Source organism: Nothobranchius furzeri, chromosome 1, assembly GCF_043380555.1.
Source record: "Nothobranchius furzeri strain GRZ-AD chromosome 1, NfurGRZ-RIMD1, whole genome shotgun sequence".
Classification (NCBI taxonomy): domain Eukaryota; kingdom Metazoa; phylum Chordata; class Actinopteri; order Cyprinodontiformes; family Nothobranchiidae; genus Nothobranchius; species Nothobranchius furzeri.
In genome coordinates this window covers 95,173,989-95,201,451 of record NC_091741.1, presented here as the reverse complement: position 1 = coordinate 95,201,451, position 27,463 = coordinate 95,173,989, and the positions used below count along the sequence as shown (strand labels likewise).

The following is a 27,463-nucleotide window of genomic DNA, read 5'->3' as shown; positions in this document are numbered from 1 at the left end:
GATTTTTTTTTTGTTACACTTAAATGTTTCTGATCAGAAAATGAACAATAGTGTCTGACAACAATAATCTGGGTAAATAGTTTAATATCCATCCAAAATGCAGCAGCCAGACTCCTAACCAAATCCAGCAGACGAGCTCACATCACCCCAGTTTTACAGTCCCTCCACTGGCTCCCGGTAGAATACAGAATACAGTTTAAAGTTTTAGTCCTGACCTATAGAGCTCTTAACAACCAGGCTCCAAGCTACCTATCTGAGCTTTTATCCCCACACACCACCTCTCGGAACCTTAGATCCACATCTGAAAACCTCCTGGCTGTTCCTCGAACCAGACTAAAAACCAAAGGGGACAGGGCCTTTGTGTCTATTGCCCCCAGACTTTGGAACAGTCTACCTTCAAATCTCCGTCTCTTGAAATCTGTAGAGGTCTTCACAAAACATCTTAAAACTCACCTTTTCATCCAGGCTTTCCCCTGCTAAATATTCTAAAAGATGGCTTTGTTCTTGTTCACACCTTGACTTTGTTTTTACGCCTGATTTTGGTTACTAATGATGTTTTTATTGGTTTGAGGTATTTTGCCCTGATTTTACTCTTGTTGTACAGCGCTTTGTGATTTATATCTGTGAAAGGTGCTATATAAATAAACTTTACTTACTTACTTACTTTAAAAAAATCTTTTCACATAGCAAAAACTGTTGGAAACAACCGGGCCAAAATTGACCCATAAAGTTAAGAACTGGTTGGAACTGGAACTGGTTTGTGATAACTGGTTTAAAGTGTCTCGTGTGAAGTTGATGGAGTTTTGTCTTGCTCTTCTTTACAGAATTGTCTTAAGTCAAACACATAAGAGCATTTTCTAGCATTAACTTTTTAAGGTCAAAGTTCAGATTTTCTTCATCATAATGTTCTACTAGAGAGCTGAGGTCATGGTTCCATCAATTACAGGCAGGTGGTCCAAGCCCTGAAGCAGAAAAGCAGACCCAAACCATCACACCAGCATCACCATGCTTGGCTGTTTTACACCTGATGTAATGAGACACACACCTTCCATAAAGTTCCATGTTTGTCTCTCCAGTTTATCGAACAATGTCCAAAAAGTCTTTGGGGCTTCAGTTCACAGAATATTTCCCCAAAGGGATCATCAATATAATTTTTGGCCAGTGTAGGGCAGGTCTTTGTCCCTTGGTGCCTTTTGTTTACCTTCAAATTGTTGAGACCTGAGCCCTAAAAGTGAGACTTGCATCATGAATGCTGGTTCTAGGTGTTTGATGTGTTTTTGAGAGGATTTGACCTGCTTCGTGTTGTTCGACAGGTTCTATTGATGCAATGTCTTAACTCTACAGGTCTGACAGTTATCAGGTCTGGGTGTGGCTGGTGGAACTGGACTCACTTTTCTGTGTGATGTTTTTAATCTAAAGTGCATTCATGGTCTGAGAAGGGGGACAATCACTTGTTCACATAAAGCCTGGTTGGTTATGAAATCCTAATTTGAAAACTGCATTTTTTTTTCATTTACTCTTGCTGATCTGAAACATTTAAATGTGACCAGAGAAAAACAAAAATTGAAGAGATCTGTAAAGGCTAATGCTATTTGACAGTACCGTCTAAAAGTCTGGGTTTTAGGCTACAGTAGGCGTTGATCCTATCCTGCTAGTTAGTTTGAGGAAATACATTTAGACGTTTAGCAGTTGACCAACAAGTAAATATTCATCTTAAGTTGTATTTCATGTATGTCTGTAGTGTTGTTGTAGCCAATCACAGCTGCTGAATCCTAAACGTTGCCTCCCTGGTTTCTAAGGTTATGCTCCAGTGACGGGGATGTGCCATCCTGTGAGGAGCTGCACTTTGAACCATGAAGATGGTTTCTCCTCTGCCTTTGTGGTGGCACATGAAACTGGACACGTGTAAGTGTAGCAATAATGCTAACGCCAGAGAGAAAATCAGGATAACAGAGAGTTCTGATGCAGCGGTCACTGTCTGATGAGTGAATTCCTCTCCTCTCTTCTCTTTGTTGCTTTTTGCTTTTTACCTCCTATCCCCAACCTGTTTCCTCTCCCTTCTCCTCCTCCCCTCTTTTTCTTGTTTCTTTGTCTGCTTAGGCTGGGGATGGAGCACGACGGTCAGGGAAACCGCTGTGGAGACGAGGTGCCCATGGGCAGCATCATGGCTCCGCTGGTGCAAGCTGCCTTCCACCGCTTCCAGTGGTCCAGATGTAGCATGCAGGAGCTGGGACGCTACCTTCAGTGAGAACACACACACACAACAAACAAAGTTTTATTAGATGAGCTTTTAAAGGTCAGATCTGGCATCACAAAACTCCTTTCAATCTGGAATGATGATTTGGTAGCGTAGCAGGACATTGTATGGAAGAAAGAATCACAAAAAACGAACATTTTCTGCTGCAACAAGGCTGATTGATTGTTTTTAATTGGGGTTTTTGTGAAATAGTAAAAAAAAAAAGGTTTCCTCTGTCCATGTGGTTGCTATGAGGATTGACAATCTTTCTTTTACTCTTTTTACACAGTTTATACATTACAACAACAGAAGCACTTTGTCACAAACCACTAGTGGGCTTAGGTGCAGAAAGTTGACAAATATTGAGTTTTACATTTCAGGAGGTAACTTCATAGGCACTCATTAAAACTATTATTTTACAGTAATAATTACTCCTCCCATACATACAACTTTGTATTCATCTTTAATAGACTTGTTAATGAGATACAAGAAAACGAATGGCAGAAAATGCTCAACAAAGGTAACACTATGTCTGCTTTTGCAGTTCTTATGACTGTCTCCGGGATGACCCATTTGACCACAACTGGCCGTCGTTGCCTCAGCTTCCTGGTTTGCACTACTCCATGAATGAACAGTGTCGCTTTGACTTCGGCACAGGCTACACGATGTGTACCGCGGTAAGGGATATCAGTAATCCAGCACTCACTTAAACACCAAAACTTACAAGCTGTACCACCATAATCAGGGAATGCTTTTAGAGCTGTGAGTAAAATCAGTTTAGGCTCTTTGGGTCATTGGTATTTATTGATTTCCCTGTGGTGTGTAAAGTATTGTATATTTAGCTGAGCCCACTTGTGGCTTCAATTTATTTCCTTAAAATTAAACTTAAACCTCAACATTCACGTTCTTCTGATGTCCTCTGTTTCCTCTCCCTGCCACGGGTGGGATTGACATCTTGCTTAAAAGCAGGTAATTGGTTTTAATAGATATTTCCTTTTTTATCTTAAAGGGGTCCTAGAATTCAAAACCACATTTATAGATGTTCTGATCACATTTGATTTTGAGTATCTGCTGATAAGAAATCCTGATCCGTTACTGCAGCAAAGCATTAAAGTAAGAAGCAAAAGAAAGACACATCCAAACTGTCCTCCAGATTTTTTATTATTATTTAAAAGTGTTGTCTTTTCCACTATGTGAAATGCCTAATGTGCAAACAGTACTGTGGCTGTAGCAATGTCAGGTTGAAAATACAGACATTATCACTCTCCTATGCATTAGTCTGCTAGCTGGCTAACTAACAGCTACATATTATGGTGTAAGAATTCACCACCTGCCGTAAATTGTGTGACGTTATGATGTTTTCATCCAAAAATCAAAGAATATTTATGTAGAGGAACTTGTTCATTTGAAGTCTTTAATCCAGTCTTTTCCACGCGATTCTGGGTACTTTGAGAATCATGTGATCTGGACTGATTTCTGATCACATGATTGGATCGACGTATCCCTACACATTTACCTTAGTAATGTTGTAATGGCCACTGCAATACATTTTGTCCTGATTAAAGCTGATTTAACGAATGATAAACTTAGATGCACTGAATGTGTCCCAACACACGTCAATATCAACAATGTTTATATAAAATATATATATACATATATATATATATATATATATATATATAGACAGTGTTGGGAGTAACGCAGTACAAAAGTAATTAATTACTGTACTGCATTGCTTTTTGCTGTAATGTGGTAATGTAAGGCATTACAGGGAAAGAAAATGGTAATATTTACTCGGTGCAATTGTCAGTAACGCGGTAATTACAATGCATTTTTAAACCCAGAATCAAGATGTGGGTTTCTTAAAAATTAAAATTGTGGATAGCCCAAAATAAAGATCAGGTATCTACATATATTACGTAATTTATGGATGAGCAGAGAAGACGCAGCTGTAATGGCTCAAATACTCCAATGTGTCCTGCGCGCGGCCGCTGTTATATTCACAAAATCGCTCCACCAAAACAAAATAATTAACTTGCGATCGTTCATATCAGCGCATATTCTCTGTACTTTCTGTACTTTTCTGACGTGCTTTGCCTCAGCTGACTTCATAATCTGTGCCCTCGCCCGGTGATTTCAACTCATTGCTGCTGGAGCACAGTGCATATTAAGCTTTTTTTTTTTTTTTTTTTTTTTTGTGTTCGGTAGATCCCTTTGGCTGATTAGTTAGAAAGTAGAAAATCTAGGAAACAGTTTTTCTGGAAGACGGAGAAAACATGCAGCATGCAGGAAGGTTAGGGAGAGAAAGGGCAGGAAATTATTCAAATAAAATCAAGAAAACAAAACAAAGTGCTTGAAAAGAAAAAAAGTAGGTAGATTTATCCCCAATACACATTTACCAGTGAAAAGCAATAATATATAAGCATTTAATATTTATACATGTGATAGAATCAGATCACCCCAGAAGTCAGTCCCACATCCAGGGCCGTATCAAGGCATTTGGGGACCAAGGAAAATATAGGCTTGGAGCCCCCACCACCTCACATCCTGCTCAGTTAATCTAAGATGGCAGCATGCTGAGAGTACAGTTTGTTGTTGCTTTTATTTAATAAAGAACTGTCATTATATCTGACTGTTTTTAACAGCAATCCTAGCTCAGACACCACATCACCTTCCTCTGGATGTGTCATGAGTTCACTGAGCATCACATGACCTAATTCATATTGAAATTGCTTTGGTGAAAGTAACTGAAAGTAATGCAAAAGTAGTGTAATGCCTTACATCTTAAAATCAGTAAAATTGTAATGTAATCAATTACATTAAAATGAGGGTAACAAGTAATAAATAATGCATTACAGTTTTGAAGTAACCTGCCCAACACTGTATATATATATATAGATATATATGTAAATATATGTATATATGTATATATATATATATATATATATATATATATATATATATATATATATATATATACATATTAGGGGTGAGCGACTACACCACTATCTGTATCTGTATCTGTTCAACCATCTAAATTATCTGTATCTGTATTCGGAGTGGGCGTGGCATAACCCAGAAGTGGGTGTGAGTTACATCAGTACATTATTTTAAGTCTGAAATTGATATGGATTGATCAGAAGTTGATATGTGTATTGTTTATTTGCAAACTATTTACAGAGGAGCCTCAGAATTGAGATTAAATCTTTTTGATCACAATAGTAAAGAAACTATTACAGAACAAGTTTTTCAATAAAATCAGAACATTATTATTTAAGTGCATGAATTAATACATCTGAACTCATGCAGTAGGAACTAGGAAATATGAAATACTAGAACCAGACACAACTTTTTATTTATATTATTTTAATTTGATTAAACTGATTTTTTCTTAACGTTCTTGGCATTTTTCCCACACAAAGTTAAACAAAATGTTGATTAAGGTGTGTGTGTGTGGGGGGGGGGGGGGGGGGGGGTTTAAAAAAAAAATAAAACCTCGACTGGAGTGGAGGCAGTGACCGACACAGTACGTCAGCTGTCTTGTCAAATGCACCACGTAATTTATGAAAAAAGTTACTTTAAATATTCAACCGAAAAAGAGGCGAGCTGAGGAAAACCTAGGGAGTACTGAAGAAATGTGAGCAACAGTGAAGCATTCACAGCGAGATCAGATACTGTGTGTGTGTGTGTGTGTGTGTGTGTGTGTGTGCGTGCGTGCGTGCGTGCGTGCGTGGATGGGCCGGACAAACTGAGCTCCCGGCTGCAGAGTTTTGTGTGTAGAGAGGGGTGGGTGCTCTATGTGACTGGCCAGTCACAGAGCGTGAAGACAGTCAGATACCCAATGAGGATTTTCCTTCAGCACGATTACAGATATTTACGAGTTTTACTCGTTTCATGCTCGTATTCATCAAAAATGCTTTATCCGTACCGGATACTCGTTTGAAACGAAAGGAGTATCATCCCTAATATATATATATATATATATATATATATATATATATATATATATATATATGACAAAATGGCGACGGAGAACCATTTGGACAATGTGTTGGTGGACAAACAACAGAGGACAGCCACAACTGGACAGCCTGGAGAGTGAAGACATTGGTGGTGCCCGTGATCATCGGGGTCATTGGGGCAGTAACCCCCAAACTGGAGGAGTGGCTATAGCAGATCCCAGGAAGAACATCAGACATCTCAGTCCAGATAAGTGCAGTTCTAGGAACAGCTAAGATACTGCTCAGAATCTTCAAGCTCTGAGGCCTCATGTAGAGGACCTGAGCTTGGAAACATAAGACCACCTGCGGAGAGTGAGATGGGAATTTAATATATATGTATATATGTATATATATATATATATATATATATATATATATATATATATATATATATATGTATATATGTATATATATATATATATATATAGAGAGAGAGAGAGAGAGAGAGAGAGAGAGAGAGAGAGAGAGAACTGTTATCGCATGTTTACTGTTTGTTTATTAACAGGCAGCACTTTTACTTTTTTAGGGTCTGAAGTATTTTGTTTCTCAGAAATGTGGGTTTCTGATCTTCAAAAATCTTCATCTAGATCGTGATCTAGATCATGACAATAGAGGCGTGGGTGTCTCATGATATAATACCATTCCTGGGTCACTGAAGGAAATTCAGATGAGCCGCAAAGCTGCGTGTGTTAACGGGATGGTGATTTAAACTCCCACTGACTTTGTTTGCCAGATGCAGACAGGATCAAAGTTCCTGACAGCTGCAGGCCCGGAGACTGCAGATTCACGCCTGCACCGTCAGTAGAAGTAAATCGGTAGTCTCCAGTTCTGTAGCTGTACCTTTCTCGATGGCCCAGCCACAAAGGTTCATAAATGGTCAGTCGATCACTTCCATCCTTGTGCACATGCACAGATATGTTTATTTCCTTGCTCCCAGAAGAACCAGAGTGCAAACATTAATTTTATTTTATTTGAATTTTTTTTGCTAACTGCAGAAAGTAACAAACGGTCTTCCGAAATGACGGGTAAACAGTTATTAGGAACAGCAATGAAATCGCTGAGTTGGCCATTTTGAGCCTTAAAAGCAGAGGTGTGGACTCGAGTCAGACTCGAGTCATTATTTTAATGACTTCTGACTTGACTTGATAAAATCTATAAAGACTTACGACTTGAACGCCAATGACTTGCGACTTGAATCGGCTTGCATCTGTTGACTTGATGATGACTTGAGCATATTTGATATTTTAGCACAAAAGTGACACGACATGGATAAAAACCATAAATCATTCTTCGTTCTGGGTTTGAACTTGTATGGCTAAGTGCAGCAGCACTTTGCTTATAATCACTTTCAGTTGCACTTTCTGCTTGTCTGAGCAAATAAATGAAGCTTAAAGAAGCTTTATTTCTGGAATTTATTTGTTATCATTGTCATTAAATTGAAGTTGGACAGATGACTTGATTATGACTTGAAATTTCAAAGTTAAGGACTTGGACTTGACTTGGACTTCCAGATCATTGACTTTGGACTCGATTTAGACTTGGTTGTCTTTGACTTGGACTTGACTTGACACTTGACTGGATATACTTGTGACTTACTTGTGACTTGCAAAACAGTGACTTGGTTACACCTCTGCGTAAAACGTTCCATATGCTATTTAAATGCTAATAAAAACACTTCCCTAGTGTAAAAAAATGTGTTCTAGGACCCCTTTAACATACTTAATGTAAATAAATACCTTATGACTGCACCACAGTGCCTTTACATGAACTCACTAGTTTGAAAACACTAAAACAGCATCACATGCTTGATAAGTGCCACCCAGCCACAGTGCCATTTCTGGCTTCTCTTTACTTTTTCTTCAGCCAGCTTTATTTTTTCTGACTGTGAAGCCACTGTGGCACATTGTTGCAAAGCTGTGTTTTGATTGATTAAGGGCCTGTTCAGGGGCATTGCGCACATTGCTAGATTACCCTCTATTCTCTTGTCAAACTCAATCCCCTCAGCTACAAAAGGCGGGCCAGTCTGGAGCACAGGTAAGGTAACCCGGCCTCGCCGGAAGGAAATGTGGCCCCCTCATTTATTTTGTCAGACATTCTTGTCCTATTTGTTCTCTAAAGTTTTCTTTTTCACTTTGTACCTTTATATCTATGTTCTGCCCATCATCATAATTTGGGTATAAGTCTGCAGGATTCTAAAATGCTTATACTTTAAGAGAAGGTGGAGTCAAATCTTTAAAAATGCCCAAAATCCTAATTTCTTTTGGGGGTGTGGTGCTGTCCAGGACTTGATAAGTACCATACCCACAGTCCACTCCTGCAAATCAGCGTTAAATCTCTGCATCACCGGCTGGAAGAGCCTCATTGTATTGGCACTCCAATGACTATGAGCAAGTGGAAAAGCTTGGAAAGATGTCTTTCCCATTCTGGGAAAAAGCTCAGCCAGAGCAGAGGTCCGTTTTCCATGTTTTGCATCAGCTTTTAGGATCCTCCAGCCTGACGTAGTTGGTGATTACCTACCACAGTCCTAGCCACTGCTTGTAATTCACCTTCTGAACTGCAAGGGTCAACTGGGGTCACAATAGGTAGTAAAATCAGTGGGAGAAAGGGAGAAGAACATTAAGCTTTGCTTCATATCAAACGCGAAGGGGAGGAGCATTTTGCAGGTCGCTGCCACCTCACCATTTCCAAACACCGTGTTCTCTGACCTTCACAGTGATGTTATCAAATCATGAATGTCTCACTACGAGATCTCTTTCCCTTGTTGTCATGCATTGGTTTAGTTTGCATGAATGGCTGTGTGTGTTTCTCAGTGAAGCGTGGTGTAAAGTGCAGTGATTCAGCTCAGACTGTGTTTTTATTGTTGGGTATATTATCATGATGGCTCCTGTTATTTTGACATTTCTCTTCCCTACTCTCTTTTTGTTCCTTTTATTCATCGTTTAGTCTTTTGTTGACGGTAGACTTGGTTACGAGTGTGTCCGTTAATCATGAGGAGTCTCTGTGCCCCACAGTATCGCACGTTTGATCCCTGCAAGCAGCTGTGGTGTAGTCACCCAGACAATCCCTTCTTCTGCAAGACCAAGAAGGGTCCACCCATCGATGGAACCATGTGTGGGGATGGAAAGGTATCCATACTTTACTGCTACACAAACCAAATGTTGAATTAAATGAATTTGGTCCACTTTGATTTGTTTCTGTTGTAGCACTGCTTTAGGGGTCACTGCATCTGGTTGACTCCTGACATCATAAAGCAGGATGGAAACTGGGGCTCATGGAGCGAGTATGGACAGTGTTCCCGCACCTGTGGAGGAGGAGTTCAGTTCCGCACAAGAAGCTGCGACAATCCAAGGTATACCAATAATTTCTAGCATGTAAATGTTTTTCTTTCCTTTTAAATAATAATTAAGGTCATGTATACAGTAACTCGAGTCATTTCAGCTGTTTTCCTGTCTGAATTAATGGACACATGAATTATTATTACAACAAATAAAATTCAGTTTTGCTTTGTTAGTTTATCAGGATGCAAGTGTAATTATTGAATGACCACTAATATTGAAAGATCTTACATAGCCATGCATAGTTAAATGTTTAAATGTTATCAAAAGGACGTACAAACAGAGGAGATTGGTATTTTTTGCTTGATTATAGCATGAAATTAACAACAAATGTCAACATTTTATTAAAGCTCCAAATCTGAATATTTTTATTTAATAGGGGGAATAGTGCAGACATTGAACTAATGACTGTAAAGCGCAGCAGACCCTTGGTTTCACAGGATAGCACTGTCTGTCATCTACCTCAGGACTTGGGATCCAGTTTGGGGATCTGTGCCACGTCCACTTTTTCTCTCTTTTTTATCTACTTTTGTTTAACAAGGAAGATCGCTGTAAAACAGAAGTTTACCTTCTTGAGTGCTGGAGTTAGGGTTAGTACAATGGCATTTGCTGGATAAAATTTTTTCTATGATTAAGTGTGATTCATGCCGATCAGTGTTATGGTTCCCCGTACTAAAATCAAACATTAACACTGGGAAAAAATCCTGGGCAAAAATTTATATTAGCAATTGTAATACACAAATTTCCAATAATAACGTATTTCATTTGTCAATTAGGGTTATGATGACCCTACCTTTTACCTAACTTTCCAATAATTAAGTATCGTATTTGCTGAAGTAAGCATTAGCAATACATTAATAATGAAAAAAGCTGGCAAATGCAAACTACCATGAACATCGTTGCTTGCAATATACACATTTCCACCAATAAATTATCACATTTGCAGATTAAGGTTATGAGGCTCCAATTTTTGGCATTATGAATACATTAACATGTATGGCAAACACTCATTGACCACGTGCCACCTGGTGGAACTTTTGGCAAATTTCATACACCCGATCAAACTTTAAATAATCGCCACAAAGGGGCAGTCGCACCTAGCTGGATGGGACACAGATAGGAACATGCACAGCGGTCCTTTGCTCGCTTATGTGGTTGCGGCCGGTCTGGGGATCCACGAGGGTCCTGGCTGCAAGTTTACAAAGTTTGGTCAAAAGTGATGCTGTGTACCAAATGTTGTTTTGGCCCAAGTGAGGGTTAGGGTTTCTGCAGGTTGGAAACCGGTATCCTCATTGTCGTGCTATAGGAGACCTGGCCAAATATTAGTAGACAGAGCTGAACACAAAATGTTATGCATACAAACATCAAGCTAACTAACTGACATGCTAATGTCTGTACATTTTATGCTCAAGTCAGTTATCTTGGATATGGAGATTGAGGCTAGCTAAGTACCACTAACTTTCCCAGCCAGAGTTAGAACTTTGAAAGGTGTTTCCTCTGTCAAACACAGGTCAACTACTGTAGAAAGCATTGAAGAAGTAGATTGTGCTGATTAGAAAGCCTCTGTTTCTCCTGTCGTACCACAGTCCAGCCAACGGAGGCCGGACTTGCATAGGGGCAACACAACAGTTCCAGATGTGCAACACTAATGAGTGTGAAGACATCTACAGTGACCCAAGAGAGGAGAAGTGCCATGCCTTGGACCACAGCAACAAACACCACTGGATGCCTTATGAAGACCCAGACCGTAAGTACCACCAAATCTGATGCGATGATGCACTTCTGGACATTTTATTACAGCTTGAAGTCAAAAAAGAGAACAAAAGCATATTTAATGATGTTTTAGGGGATTTGTACTTTTATTGATTGTCTTGTTTTGGTCACTGATAACTGGCTGTCCTGCTGCACCTGAGCAAAGCTTTGAAAAATGAAGCATTATCTGTAATAGTGTGTGATTGTTTGGCACATACGAACTATGGGTTTTACACTGGAAACTTAAAGCTGTCTATTTTATTTAAAAAAGCTTTTTGCATTAAGGTGTTTTAAAGCAATAATGTATAATGTGTATAGAAAGGTACACAGCTGTGTCACGTCCAGATTCATATCATCCATATTAAAGGGCTGTTCCTCTTAAATTGTGCTGAATAACAGCATAATAATAAACAGCTGTGTTAAATTATTATTTTTGATTAATGTTCTAATTCTTCCTTCTTTCACTCACTTAGATCACATTTCCTTGTGTGTGTGTGTGTGTGTGTGTGTGTGTGTGTGTGTGTGTGTGTGTGTGTGTGTGTGTGTGTGTGTGTGTGTGTGTGTGTGTGTGTGTGTGTGTGTGTGTGTGTGTGTGTGTGTGTGAAAGTGAATTCCATTCAGAGTTTGTCATCCTCTGAATTCCTGATAACGTGAGAATGTCAGCTCCAGATGTGAATGTGTAATGTTTGTTTAACAAATTCTTGTTTTCATTTCTACTTCTGGGGATTTTCCTTGCGTCATCAAAGGTTCTGTAAATTACTCCTGAGAAAAGACACACGAAATATGAGTCAACCTTGGAACTTGTGTTTTTACTGTCAGCAGCGTTATGACATTTTAACAAAAATATCTACAGAACAGAGTTTGTCTAACCTCTTAAATTTGAACACCCCCAGCCCACCCCCCGAGACTTTTAAAACATGTGTTGGGGTTTTGATCTTTGTGTCGGGTTTTGATTCTGTTTTAAATTCATCTGAGTTTAGTTAGGGTGATGACTGATATGATGTCATCAGCCCGTCCTGTAAACATGCGCCTTGGTTTCTCTGTTTTTATGTTAGTCTTTGATGGTGAATGATTTTCCATTTTAGCCATCTTTGTTAGGCCTAAATCAAACATTTTAGGGATAGTGATGAAAGTTACAAGTTCAAATGTGTAACTTAAAGTTGGTTCTGGAAATTCTGACGGTAGTAGGTCTGCTCCTGTGTGTGTCACAAGCGTTATACTGTTTTCTGGCCGGGGCAGCAGTAGCTCAACAGGTTGAGCGGGTTGTCCAGTAATCAGAAGGTTGCAGGTTCGATCCCGGTTCCGGACAGAGAATTCTGCTGCTGTGTCCTTGGCCAAGACTCTTAACCCACCTTGCCTGCTGGTGGTGGTCGGAGGGACCGGTGGCGCCTGTGCTCGGCAGCCTCGCCTCTGTCAGTGCTGCCCCAGGGCAGCCGCCCAGGGGCACAGCTGTGGCTACATTGTAGCTCATCACCACCAGTGTGTGAATGTGTGTGTGAATGGGTGAATGGTACCCTGTAGTGTAAAGCGCTTTGGAGTCCTTACTCTGAGAGGCGCTATACGCTATATGGTAAAAACTCAGAAATGTGTCAAATTCTGATTTGCCAAACTTGGCCAGAAATCATAACAAAGTAGTTTAATAAATCAAGAATTACTTGACATGACTTGACTTGATTACTGACAGATCATCTGCTGCTGTGGCCCCCAGACTCTGGAACTCTCTCCCCCTGAGCCTGAGATCAGTGGTCTCCTTTAAAAAGCAGCTGAAGACTCACTTGTTCAAGCTGGCTTTTGTATGACCTTCTTCACCCCTCTCTCTTTATTCTGCTCTCCCCACCTATTCCACCTTCCTCAGGAACCACTGATTTCCCTCTTTCCTGTTCACTCTCTCTCTCTTAACATATTTTCTTTTAAATCCCAATTGCCTATTTTTGCTCATTTTAAATATATTTTTAAACATTTTCTAAATGCTTTTTTATATTTTTACATTTTTTTGTTTTTGTGAAGCGCCTTGTGATTTTTATCTTGAGAGGTGCTCAGGAGCGGATTAAGGACTGAAGAACATCCGGGGCTTAACACACGCACACACACGTGCGAGTGCACGCACATACACACACACACGTGACACGCACTAGTCAACATCATATTTGTCTTGTACCACATAATTTTTATTCTGAAGCTACACATTAAGCATTTTCAGGGCAGAGTATTGTTCCTGTTATTGTTTAGTGTGAGATGATAGTAAATATTCTCTTTCTTTCTCCAACAACGTTACCTGATAGTAAGCTAACTTTAGGCAAACCAGCAGCACAACAAATATTTTCAAATAAGACTCACAGACCTGAGTCAACACCAGTCTCATCAAAGCTGGGGTTCTGTCGTTGTACTTTTGGTCTAAAAAACGTCCTTATGTCCATCTTCACTCATGCGTTTCAGGCAGAGAGTGTAGAAGTCGCCAGCTGCTGAAGGGCTTCTTCTTCAGTGGTGGAGGCTCAGGCAGGCTGTATACAAACTACTGCCAGCTGCTCCCTCTCTGTTGGACTTTGGTACTGCATGTTACTTCCGCGATTTAGATCCGGGGCTTTTCATGAAACATCCGGGGCTTCAGCCCAAGTAGCCGGGCCTAACGCCGCCCCTGGAGGCGCTATAGAAATGATATTTTCTTCTTCTTCTTTTACTTCCCAAGTAACTCAGTTTCCAGCTGACCCCGATTCGGCCAAATCGGGAAAGAAGCCTCTTTTGAAACAAACTCCTTTGACCTTAAGTCAAAACCTTTCTGCGACACTGCAAGTGATTACAGACACAACCGCTCTTTTCAGAGCTACTTCACACCTAACCTGCAGACCCCAGGTTGCATCTCATGGCCGGGGAAGCCAACTCAGAGGAAGCTACTAATCTCTGAGTATTGTGATTTCGACGTCCGGTGACCTCACCACTCTGACCGCAAACCTCCGGACAGACGGGAGCAACTCATACCAGGGTATCATAGACCTGCATACTGGTGTCTGATGAGGTTTTTCACAATAACTAACTCTCTAGTTTATAACAAACTACAAATTCTTTTACACCCAGATTTTTTTCTTTTCTCTCAGATACAAAGAACGGTTGCTACAACATCCAGCTTCCATCACAACACCTCACATCCACCACACCACATCTCATCGCTAAAGGGGCCTTTACAGTTTCATGTCCCAAATATCTATAACTGTTTACATTCTCCAAACACAACTAAAACTACAATCAAACTGTTTAGATGGGAAACAAGGTCGTTTTAAATTGTACTAAATTAATATACAATGATATTTGAACCTTATTTTAGAAGGTCTGGCCTTCGCTGGTGTCTGCTGGAAAAAAAAATCTTGAACAAATTTAGTTGAGGATCCCTGGAATAAATAAAACAATAGACTAAATTCCTCAATGGAATTTGAACTCACAACCTCCATCCTGTAAGCACTTTCACACAGGGCAGCTCTTCTAAAATAAAGTTCAAGTATTATTGTATCTTAATGTATTAAAATTTAAAAATAGCTTTGTTTACAATCTAAACTGTTTTGACGTTAGTTGTAGTTGTGTTTGGGGAATGTAAACAATTATTGATATTTGGGACATGAAACTTTAAAGGCCCCCAATTGGGAGGCATTATAGGGCCCAAAGAAAAAAGGACTAGGGCCCTTTGGCTTGCTTGAATGGCTTTTCCCAACACCGAAGATGGTGCCGTTAAGTTATTAAATCTCATAAAACAAGACTTTGAATTTTATGATCCCATTTAATCGGGACTTCTTTTTCCATGAATACAACAAAGACTTGAGGAAAAAGATTTCTTTCTCCTGTGTCTTTTATTTGTACAGTCGGCCAATTTTATGTGAAAAAGCCTCAAGTTATGCATAAAAATAACAGTTTATGTGCGCTGGTGCTGAGGCTAAAGCTGAGAGTCCAAGCAAAGTGAGTGATATCAGAACCAGCGGGTTCAGTGCTCGTCCTCTCTAACTAGAGTTTTAGTTGATTTCGCTGAATACCGGTTAACAACTGTGGCCTGATCAGGCCTCATTCAGATGACTGGAGAAGTTAATCACACGTTGTCAGAGTGGATTCTGGTTTTTACACAACAGTGTGTACCCATGGTGATGTAATGTCTGTAGTGCTTTTGTAGCATGTCTGCCACCTGTGTATTAGTGCCACAACTCCAAAAGACGAGGTCCTCTGGATAACGGCCATCTGCACGATGATGCAGGAGTCTTCTGTCTCGCTGGGGCGATCTGCCAGGTTTTGTCTCTGGGGGCTTGTCTAGTTGTAGTATGACTCAGGCAGACCAACACAATGAGACACAGCCTCATGCTGACTCACAGAGCTCATTCATAAGAGCAAGAAAAGTGAAATCACTGTTTTTGTGTGTGTTCCTCAGCTAAAAAACGCTGCCACCTGTACTGTCAGTTCAAGGAGACCAGAAAAGTCATCCTCGTGGAGGAAGTCGTCCTGGATGGGACTCGCTGCTCATACAAGGACCCACACAGCGTGTGTGTGCGTGGGTCGTGCGAGGTAAGTGACTTTATGTTTGAGTGTCATTGCCGGAAAGCTTAATGTGTTCCGGTCTACGTGTGTTAAACTTCTCATGTCCTCGTTAACAGAAAGCTGGCTGTGACAAAGTGATTGGCTCCTCAAAGCAGGAGGACGAGTGTGGAGTGTGTGGAGGCGACAACTCTAGCTGCGAAACCTCCAATGGCACAATAACACTGCCAGCAGAGAAGCAGGGTAAACACTGAGAGTCATCTAAATCTGAGACAGACTTCCTCCTGCTGAAGTTTGTCAGAACCTATTATAACAATGCCCTCTAGAGGAGAATTTGCTAATCTGACCGTAGCCTTCAGGAAAATCTGAGCGTGTGCGTCTCCATGTCAGCGCTGCCAAAAACATTAAGTTCACAAGCTAATGCTAAATGTATTACATCACACGAGAAACACAGGAATCGTTGCAGAAACATTGCAGGGATTTTACCAGAAGAGCAAGAATATTTGAGCGAAGGAGATATCCTTCAGTAGATTGTCGGTAAGCCGGAAAAAAAAAAACGGGATCCTGAAAGGAAGGGATTTGAATTTCGAGCCACAAGCTTCATGAATGTGTCATTTCAGGTTTCCTCAACGTTCTTGGAATCCCACGAGGAGCAAGACACTTACTGATTCAGGAGCTGAAAGCCACACCACACACTCTTGGTATGTTGCACCGCACTCCTCTTTAGTGCCCAATTTTACATGTTTGCTTTTCTTTATTGTAAATCATCTCTATGTCGTACCTACAGCTGTTATAAATGTGGCATCGGGACAGTTCTTCCTAAATGGAGGAGATGAATACCCAGAAACCCACTCAGTCATAGAGAAGGGGATAAAGTGGGAATATGAGAACGACAATGAAAAGGAAACCCTTCAGAGCGCGGGGCCCCTCAGACATGAAATTCTAATAATGGTAACACATAAAGTAACTCCATTTAAAGGTGTGATTATAAATCTAAACTGTACTTTTTTATACAGATGAAACTTCACGGAGATGAGGATGTACATTTGTCCTATAAGTACTTGATGAATAGGAACGACTTTGCTATTCAGAGCAACAAGCTGGTAGAGGACAGCGCCTACGAGTGGGCCTATGAAAGATTGTCTGACTGCTCTAAGACTTGTGGTGGAGGTACAACAAGTACCCCTACTCCTATTTCTCGCCTCCTTCAATGTGATTGGGTCATTTTAATATCAGTATATCTGTTTTTAGGAAAGCAGTACCAGCGATACGGCTGCAGAAGAAAGGTTGACCGCCTGATGGTTTCCAAAAAATTCTGCAAAAAGTACAATAAGAAGCCAAGGGGGGGCACTCAGTACTGTAACCAGAAGCCCTGCCCTCCACCCATGTACGTGATGGCCTTTAAATATGAGTGGGGGAAAAAAACAAAAACTTCAAAACTTTTATTCTTCTGTTTTTGCCTTCCAGATGGGTGGCAGGGGAGTGGCAGAACTGCAGTATGCCCTGTGGAAAGGCAGGGTCACAGGTCCGCTCCGTTAGCTGTGTTCAGCCGTTAGAGGACAACACAACACGCCTCATTCACAATAAATACTGCAGCGACGATCGTCCAGAGTCCCGCAGACAGTGCAACCGCTTCCCCTGCTCAACGCAGTGGAGAGTTGGGCCCTGGTCACAGGTACACAAGCAAACAGAGTTTACAAAGGATCCTAAGTGAAAATACTCCATCAGACTGTGTGTATCTTGTACCTGTAGTGCTCGGTGACATGTGGCAATGGGACCCAGCAGAGACAGGCTCTGTGCCGCACCAGGAACAACACCATCGGCCTGTGTCTGGACAGCAAGCCTGAAACCATAAGAGTCTGTCGCCTGGAACCATGTCCCAGTAAGTCCTGAGCTGTCTCCACCTCACGAATAACTCTCCAGGCGGTCATACTGACAGCTGTTGTTCTGTTTTATATGTTAATAATAAAAGACAGATCAAAACGGATCAAATGAAAACACTAATTAGTCTTTAACAAAACCAACTTCCTACACAATAAGGAAGTTGCAAAGCAGGTGAAACTTTAGCATTTAAAATATGGTGCAAACGTCCATTTATTTCAGTAATTCTTCTTAGACTGAGAGACCATCTAAAGGCTCAGGAAGTCTTTGCAGGTGGCAGGTAGCTGATTAGAGTGTGACACCAGCAGGCTTGGCCACTCTCTAGCAAATACAAAACAATACGGCTCAGAGCTGCGTACCTCTTTAACCCTTCCACTCTCCTAATGGGTGTGATCCCACGAGGAAAGTTGGCCGTTGAGCAGGATTGATGGTTTATCCCTTGGGTCCATGTGGCAGGGGTGAGGAGTGAGCACCACCTCACCCCTGCCATGTGGACCTCAAGGGATAAACCGTCCCTGCTCAATGGCCAACTTTCCTCACGGGGTCACACCCATTAGGAGAGTGGGAGGGTTAAAAAGTCCTCCTTCTTTTCTTGTAGTAAAAGAGGTGGAGAGAAAATCCCCTAGCCTGTTGCTGTTTCTTTGTTCCTCTGACTGAAAGCTGATTTATACTTCTCCGTAAGCTCGAGTATGGAGTTGGGCAGACACATTGAGGGAGATGTTTTCCTTTCAGACTCTGTCACCTGGGGAGTGTCGCAAAGCAGTTCCTCGCCAGGACAACAGAGGGCGTAACGCTTTTCTGTGGTATCATGCATCCATTTTCTTTATGTCGTCCCACTAGATATCGTCGGCTCTCTTTTTCTTTTTTGAGGGGAAATGGCGGTGCTGTTGAGGAAGTTAAAGGAAGCAGCATTCTGACCAATCACAAGCTTGCAGTCTCCCTCATTTTTAATGGATAGTTAAAAAGTAGTGCATGAGTTCTTGTGCCAACGCATAATGGCATTGCGTGTCTCCGTACCCACACACACGGAGAAGTACAAATCTGGCATGAGCAGTTTGTGTGTGACGGCTTGTTTCTCCAATTGAAAACCGTGTGTGTGGGGGGGTGGGGGGGGGGGGGATACTGTCAATCACTGCCTCAGTCTGCGGGGTGATGCCTACTTTGTTTTTTCTCTTCCTGTGACTTTGTGACTGTTCTAACAAAGATTAGGAGTAAACCTGGACGAGACAAAGTGCTATAAGAGCTCATATTTTACTCTGCTATGGGTTTGTGATTTTATTCTGGGGTCAACTAAAAGACATTTATATGCTTTAGTCTTTAGAGGTGATCTCTGATTCAGTACACCTGATTTTAGGTGATTAACTGGCTTCTCCACATCTTGACCAGGCAATTCAACCATAGAAGCAGATGTGTTGGAGTAGGGAAACAACTAAAACATGCAGGGCACTGGCCCTCAAGGGCTGGGGTTGGACACTACTTTGCTAAAAGAGCAAAGATGTAAAAAATCATGCAATGTTTTCTCTGACTTATCTCCATCACTCTTTTTATTTCATTGCAGAGGGCCGATCCGACCTCAACAAAAATGGCAACATTCTGATCCAGTGGCTTTCTCGTCCTGACCCCAACTACCCCAGGATCTCCTCACGTAAAACCTCCCTCTATAGTTCCCAGCCTGGCCTCCACAGCAGCAGCTGCAGCTGCCTGTCTGTCCTCTGCTGGGCCCTGCCCATCTCTGTCCTCCTCTCTCTGCAGGGCCGGCCCCGGCTTGCCCCCTGACCTGCCCCTCCCCCCACGCCTTGTGCCTGTGCCCGCTCACTGCGGCAAAGCTTTCGCTTCTCTTTTAGGGGGATGTTGTGTCTCTCTCTGTGTCTGAGGCGGCTCTGACCAGGGGAGGTCTCTGGCTCCTGTGTGTGCTAGTTGGTTCTCTCTTGCTCTGTCTCTTTATCTCTCTCTCGCTCTCCTCTGTGGAGCATTGTGTTGTGACCGCTGGCCAGTTGAAAACTTCAAAAGATCAACAAAAAATTTGAAAAGGATTCAAAGTGGTGAGGAAGAGGAGCAGGTTTTCATTGGCACCTCCCGTGATGTGTCAAAAAGTCGTTGCACAGCCTTCACATCTGATGGCCAAGTTTTGCGCGAGCTAGCTGCGTGTTGTTATGGGTTACCACTCCTGTGACGCAGCAGTGCTTTTCGCTATGTGTAGCGCATTATTGGTGCGGGGAGAAACAGATGTGAAAATAAATAAAAATAGTATATAATATTCATTAAGAAAAAAGACATATATATTTAAAATATGAAAGCTTTATTGTGAATGTGATTTGAAGACATCTTTGCTAAAGTGCTCATCTGACATCTTGGTTCCATTTGAGGATGAGAATGGTGTCTCATCCTAAAGTTCCACTCTCAGATTGACGGGAGCATAGCACAGGGATTGAAAGTGATGTGTGTAAACCTTTTTATTCTTTTTTTCCCCCTGGGGGAACTGGGAGATGAAAAAATATTGAAGGACAATTAAAGAAAAAAAAACGTTTTAAAAAATAAAAAAACAGGGTAGTTTGACCACTTGGTTGCTTCCCATTTCACCTCATCATCAGCCATCCTCTCTTTGACTGTTATACAAAAATTCAATAAATGCAGCTTATTTGTGCTTGCAAACTTTGAACAAATACATCTATAAATATATTCGTATTTATACATATACATACAAGCATATACATGTATATATATATATATATATATATATATATATATATATATATATATATATATATATATATATATATACATGTATGTGTGTGTGTATAAACATATATATATACAGATATATGTAAAAAAAATATACATATATATGTATAAATATTTTTCACATTTATATGTATATGTGTGTGTGTTTATACATATTCATACACACACATATATGCACATATAAATCTAAATCTATAGAAGTAACAATAATATTAATAATGTTTTACCATGAATAAGCTGTAGCTTATTTGCCTAAAACCTTTGGACTGCTATCGATCGCATAGATCCTTGACTGTTATGTGTATTTTTTTTAATCAATTTTACATGAATACAGGTGAATATTTAATAAAAGGTGAAGTGTTTGGGGGGAACGGGTTTGACACATATGCAGGACTTGGTCAGTTAGTTGCCTCTCCATTGTCTGAAATGGATCAGTGGTTTACTGTCACCTCTCATTTTTTTAAGGATCTGGATCATGTCTTGTCATGCACATTTGCCTCCATCACCTGTGTGTTTGCATATATAGGTGTGTGTGTGTGTGTGTGTGTGTGTGTGCGTGCGTGCGTGCGTGTGTGTGTGTGTGTGTGTGTGTGCGTGTGTGTGTGTGTCTACGTTTACATTCTGTGTGCTGCTGGATGCATGTCTTTGCATGGGAGCTTGCACAAGGGAGCAGATGAGGCGAAGCGGTCATTGTGGAAGTTGACGTTTATGTGAGCGCGTGCGTTTGTGTACGAGGGTGCTGCATCATTTAGGAGTTTTCACACTGCGATCAGATACAGAAATACCTCATAAACTTTGATTTGAAAGCATCTGGTGATTTCACTTTATTTTGATTAACGTTAACCACATGAACAATGCCTTATCTTGGATTGAATGTACTGGCATTTATCTGTGAAAGAGATGGCTTTACTCATTCAAAGTTTCACTCGGAATAGAGGCAGCTTCAAACCAATGTAACTCACACCCGCCAACCATCAAACCTACCAAGGTATTGCTTGGCCGACTACTGGAAGGGGTTTTCTAAGGGCCTATGGTATTGACACAAATGGCATCTAGGAAAAAAAGAACACTTCAGAGTTGTCATTGTATTGTGATCACATATTTTTGTTGTGACTATGTAGCGAGCTATCCAAGGTTTCCTGCTGCTGGAGTTGGACTATATGAGACCAAGCCAGACCTGCAGTGCGATACTGTATATAACATTGGTGTTGACTGTATTTAATAATGTTCATGACTGTTATCTTCTTCTATAATATTCTATACTATGGGTAACTGTTTCGTGGCTTCACTGGCCTGCTGTGTGGGGCTGGCTAACGTTCAGCTAACGTTGAAGAAACATTCAGATGGACTACGTGCACTGCGTCTATATGCACTTTGATTTATCAGGGAAATTTTATTAATGTTTTGTAAATGTTTCATATGACACTTAATGTGCCATTCCAGTTTTTACATCATCATGGAAATTATGTATTTTCTTTAAAAAGCAAATATAATTTATGTACTTCATGTTTTCTTTTTTTAGTCTATAAAAACAGATTGACTGGTTGATTTCCAAGTAATCAAGTGTTTTACCAAAGTGACTGTGAACTTGTAACTTTCGATACAGTTGAATTATTTTTCTTAAGAAAAAAATATATCTATTTAATGGGAAGGAGGAGGTATATCTCATTGTTTCAGTTCCTGTCATTCTCAACAGCAAAGTTGTATCAATAAAATTGTTTTAAAAAGTGTGATCTTTCTCTCAGCAGGAATATTTACTAATTAGATTTGTTGTCACAGAATATAAATATTTTTAGTCTCATGGAACAAAAAGGCTTCCTGTCATGTTCTGTGTCCCTTTGTTCCCCAGCTCCTCCAGTTCCCACTCCAGGTTCTCCTTTTGTGTTCTCTTAGCGCCCTCATGTGTCCTTTGTCTGTATCTCTGTTGTGTGTCTTAAGTTGTAGCCCCAGCCTCTTGTTTCCCAGTTCATTGTATGTGTGTATGAGTTTGTGTGTGTCGGTATGTGTATGTGTTTGTGTGAGTCCTTCCCTTAGCCTTTAGGTTTAGTTTTGTGTTTTATATAGTGTTAGGTTATCTGCCCTCCTCTGGTTCTCTTCCCCATCCAGATAATTGTTGTCACCTGCCTTCCCTCCAGCCTCACTCCACACACCTGCTTCCTGTTTCCCTAATTGCTCCTCCCTGTCTATATAAGCCCTCCTTGTCTCATTGTTCTTGTCGGTCCATTGTTGTTTGTCAGCGTTGTTCTTTGGTGCTCTGTGTGAGCTTCCTGTCTAGTCCCCAGTTTGTGCTCTAATTGAGCTTTGTTCTCCTGCTTTTGCATTTCTGGATTTTGGGCTCCTTGCCTCTGGATTTATTTTTGTTCATCCTACAATAAAAGGATTTTTTACTTTATATCAACTCCTGTCTCATATCGTCTGGTGCTCTGCATATTTGGTCCTACTCATCCTAATCAGAACGTGACACTTCCTTGTCAAGTAGTTTATTTGAAAATGCATTTTAAAAATTTTAAGTATTGCAATGAACTTTAAGTGAAATGTTTTATATTAACATAATCAATCTAAAACCTATTTTATTGAAAACACAAAACTGGCAACTCTTCCTTTTCAGTTACTCTGAAGTAATGTAATGGCTTCTCTTGTTGGGTATCTTTTCTGCATCCTCTGCTGATGGTCTGGCTTTACTACTCTTCTTTCCAGAGTGTGAAACAACCCACTCTCACACACACACATATACACACACACACACACACTCAGAGGCACACAGTCATTTGCATTTACATCTCCTCTAGCATACACCAAAAAGATACAACTAAAGTAAACATTCCAACAATCATACAATGCTTCATATTCTCAACTTCTGTCTGCTTCAAGTCTCAGTTCTGTGTTCTCTCCTTCACAGGTCTGCGTTGCCGTGGAGACCGCTCTGTGTTTTGCCGCATGGAAACGCTGAAGCGCTACTGCTCTCTGCCGGATTACTGGCGCATATGCTGCAAGACCTGCAGCAACATCACTAGTGCAGAAGCTGTGCCCAGCTCTACTTCTAGATCCACCCTCATCACTTCTGTTACAGCTCACACATCCAGCAACATACCTAGCTCTGGATTCTCCACCTCCCAACAAATTAAAGTTGGCATTACTACCAATCCAGCTTCTACCACTGATTCGGTGTCTACCACTGGTTCATGGACTACTACTTACCTCCCAACTACTGCACAAAGTCTATTTTCCAGTCAAACTCCATTGAGAACCACCCAAAAAACAAGCACAGCACAAATGATCTCCAATCACCTACAACTTACAACTATTACATCTTCCCTTCCAACAACTTTTCCTAACTTCATCACCACATTCTCCAACATCTTTCCTACTGAAGAGAGCACATATCCACAGTTTCAGAGCACTACAACTACTCCAACCGCAGGGACAGTAACTACCACAGACCTTACATTAAACTTCAGTCCAGTAAAAACAAATCCAACAGAAAGTAATACAAAAACTCCCATCTTGCTAACATCCAGTTCTAACAAGGAAAGTAAACCAAAAGCCAAGAAAAAGGTGATTCTAAAAAAGGTTAGTCAACCAAAAAAGGAAAAACCAAAAACTATAAAAAACTATGTTCCACCAAAGAAAATTATCAAAACTAAAACAAACACTAGTCCAAAGATTGGTACTCCCAAAACGTTTGATCCACCAAACGTTAATCCCAAAAAGACAAATTCATCTATCAATAGTCCCAAAAAGGTGAATCAGCCATATATTGGTTCCAAAAAGACAAACTCGTCAATCACTAGTCCTAAAAAGTTTGATCCACCATACATTGGTCCAAAAAAGATTAATTTGTCAAACACCAGCCACAAAAGCATTACTCCACCATACATTGATCCCAAAAAGACAAATTTGTCTATCACTAGTCCCAAAAAGTTTAACCTGCTCAACCTTGGTCCAAAAACGACTAACTCATCAATCACTAGCCCCAAAAAGTTCTATTCGCCATATATTGGTCCCAAAAAGACTAATTTGTCAATTACTAGTCCCAAAAAGTTTGATCCGCCAAATGTTGGTCCCAAAAAGACAAACTTATCAGTCACTAGTCCCAAAAAGTTTGATCCGTCAAATGTTGGTCCCAAAAAGACAAACTCATCAGTCACTAGTCCCAAAAAGTTTGATCCGCCAAGTGTTGGTCCCAAAAAGACAAACTCATCGGTCACTAGTCCCAAAAAGTTTGATCCGCCAAATGTTGGTCCCAAAAAGACCAACTCATCGGTCACTAGTCCCAAAAAGTTTGATCCGCCAAATGTTGGTCCCAAAAAGACAAACTCATCAGTCACTAGTCCCAAAAAGTTTGATCCGCTAAAAGTTGGTCCCAAAAAGACTAATTCCTCAATCTCTAGTCCCAAAAAGATTGATCCGCCAAACGTTGGTCCCAAAAAGACAAATTCCTCAATCTCTACTCCCAAAAAGTTTGATCCACCAAATGTTGGCCCTAAAAATACAAATTTGTCAGTCACTAGTCCCAAAAAGTTTTATCCACCATATGTTAGTCCCAAAAAGATTAATTCATCGAACGCTACTCCCAAAAAACCAAACACTGGTCCCCAAAAGACTACTCCACCAAAAACTAGTACTAAAAAGTCTACTCTACCAAATATCCCAGCAAAAAAAATTACACTAGCAAACAGTAGTCCCAAGAAAGCATCAAATTGTACTTCTAAAAACATTATTAAAGCAAACCCATCTGCCAAAAATATTACTTCATCAAGTTTGACTTCAAAAACGACCACTTCTGCGGAGACCTCTACAGGGAAAGTAAACAAAAAGAAGGCTCCAGTGAACACCAATCCCAAAAGAAACACAGAACAAAAGACAAAATCCTCTAAACAAACTCAAACAAAACCAAACCTTCAAAAAATATTTAAACCAGCACCCAAAAGTTCCAGTAAGTCACAGACTAAGATCAAACAAGACAGAATCAATTCCAAACAGACATCACAAATTCATACCATAACCCCTAACCCTTCTTCGAATCAAAATTCATCACTAGAAGAAGTTATTTCCAATATTCCTTCCAGTGGCCATAGTACTGTGGCAATCTGGCCCTTCCCTGAGTCAAGAATCAGTCCTACACCCATCAGTAGGGAGGTAGTTACTACAGATATATCTCCATTGTTGCACCATGATAACACACACACAGAAGCCCCGATACCCATCCCTTATACTGATTTTGTCACACCTACAGGAAACATTAATACTGAGGGTATTACAATGACAAACAGTGGTGATGCTACAGACACCAGTGGGACCCATCCAAGTGGTGATGACAAAGAGGCCTACAGCAGTTTTGTAGTAAATGGGGACACTATTGTGCTGGAGGATGGCTTCTCCATGGTCATCCCAACCATAGATGGAGACGATATGACCGAGATAGTCTCCTCACCCTGGCTGGATTTGTCTGAGTATATCCCTGTGAACATCCCAATTTCTACAACAACCCCAGACCCAGCTGCCACATCACTTCCCACTGTGATCACTCATAGCAAAGGAGAACCAACGACTGTAGTCTCAACAACAGCCTCTACCTTAAAGACACAACAAAGAACTATGAACAATGAAAACAATGCTGTTGATTTTTTTGAAAACAAACTAAGCAGTGTAGATGGTGATGTCTCTCAGAATAACTTGATACCAAAGCGTCGAATCAACCTCAGAGAAAGAACCAGGAACAAACGTATTCAGGAGGTTCTGGAGGAAAAACGAAATTTTCTCCTACGGATGAAAAGAGGTCAGAGTGTTCATTAGAACAAGCTTTTCCATTTCTCTCATAGAGATGAACCTTTTAAAGCACATCCTCAGTGCCACCGTTTGATGTAAGGCTTTCCTTGAAAAAAATGTTCATCAAATCCGGACTACTGGTGGGAACAAAGGTCAATATTCTGAACAGAGGAGAAACTCTTGAGTGACCAAATACTGAGGATTCTTTTGTAAACAGTGATAAGAAACGACGAGGCATGTTCACCATATCTTTTTCCATCCTAATCTTTCTTGTCAAAGAAGTCTGTCATAAAAAATTATGTGCAAAAGTGTTACCTATAAATGTGGTCTTTATGTCTCCTGGCATTATAAGGTCTCGGAAAGTTTGGAGAAACAGGTCAAGTGTCATGTTTACTGGGACAGAGTCAAATGATCACCTACCAACAATTAGTTTCTTCTGCCCATGTTTTACTACTGCCAAGGACTGCAGCTACCCCCTCACACGGACACCTCACTTCCCTAATGACGTCTGTTTGCGTTTGACGTGTTTAACACTGAATACTGTTCATCAAGTCAATATGAGTTCTCATGAATCCTAAAAGCTGGTAAATGACCAGAAATTGACTGATTAAAAGTTTACTTTTGGTTTTATAGTATTTCAAAAGTTGACACTGGTTGGATTGTGTTGTCCTTTCCAAAGTAGAGATTCTCTGAAAGACTTCTAATCTCTCAGGTGTTTTTAGTGTTAAAATTTGATAAGAGGCTTCTAGAAAAAATGTGGTTCTTTAATTACAAATTAAAGCCTCCTTAATAAGTCAGGTAGAAATCAGACAAAGCAGTTGTTGTATTATTTTCCTATTAAACAACCAGCCAATTACAGTGCTTTTTTATGTCTCTGTTGCTGAAAGCAATGTCTGTCATACAGCTATTTATGCAGGGGAAGTAGAAAAAATTTAAAACAAGCCCTAAAACAACGTCCTTCCAACTACAGCTTTGAGGATCAGGTAAATTTTTTTATTCTCTAATAGTATATATTGTTTGTACATCTTTAGACTTGCTGCAACCGCAAAGCCACCTTTATTTCTGTGCAGTATATGTACATATAAAATAGAACTTAATGTTTAGTATTTATTAAAGTTTAAGCAATATTTTGCAATGAATAACTGTTGTGTGCTGCGTGATCTGTCTTTCATTGTCATCCATCAATCTAACAGTTGTAAAGTATGTCCCCTAGGGGGAGACAGAACACAGTGTTTACAGTC

General features: G+C 40.5%; 1 protein-coding gene across 2 annotated transcripts in view; it reads left to right on the top strand.

The window, feature by feature from the left end:
* Positions 1-26,867, top strand: part of LOC107375858 (A disintegrin and metalloproteinase with thrombospondin motifs 2) — a 225,561-nt gene extending 198,694 nt beyond the window's left edge. The window contains exons 7-23 of one of the 2 annotated variants that reach the window (XM_015944642.3): positions 1,800-1,905; positions 2,101-2,244; positions 2,781-2,913; positions 8,242-8,271; positions 9,249-9,362; positions 9,441-9,586; positions 11,159-11,319; positions 15,727-15,860; positions 15,950-16,073; positions 16,451-16,531; positions 16,618-16,781; positions 16,847-17,000; positions 17,082-17,217; positions 17,298-17,505; positions 17,583-17,712; positions 19,270-19,356; positions 23,353-26,867. In XM_015944642.3, coding sequence (XP_015800128.3) covers positions 1,800-1,905; positions 2,101-2,244; positions 2,781-2,913; positions 8,242-8,271; positions 9,249-9,362; positions 9,441-9,586; positions 11,159-11,319; positions 15,727-15,860; positions 15,950-16,073; positions 16,451-16,531; positions 16,618-16,781; positions 16,847-17,000; positions 17,082-17,217; positions 17,298-17,505; positions 17,583-17,712; positions 19,270-19,356; positions 23,353-26,249 — 4,949 coding nt within the window. In that variant the 3' untranslated portion in view covers positions 26,250-26,867. The remainder of the gene's footprint in view (positions 1-1,799; positions 1,906-2,100; positions 2,245-2,780; positions 2,914-8,241; positions 8,272-9,248; positions 9,363-9,440; positions 9,587-11,158; positions 11,320-15,726; positions 15,861-15,949; positions 16,074-16,450; positions 16,532-16,617; positions 16,782-16,846; positions 17,001-17,081; positions 17,218-17,297; positions 17,506-17,582; positions 17,713-19,269; positions 19,357-23,352) is intronic. The other variant, XM_015944653.3, reaches the window with a different exon arrangement.
* Positions 26,868-27,463: the final 596 nt, after the last annotated feature.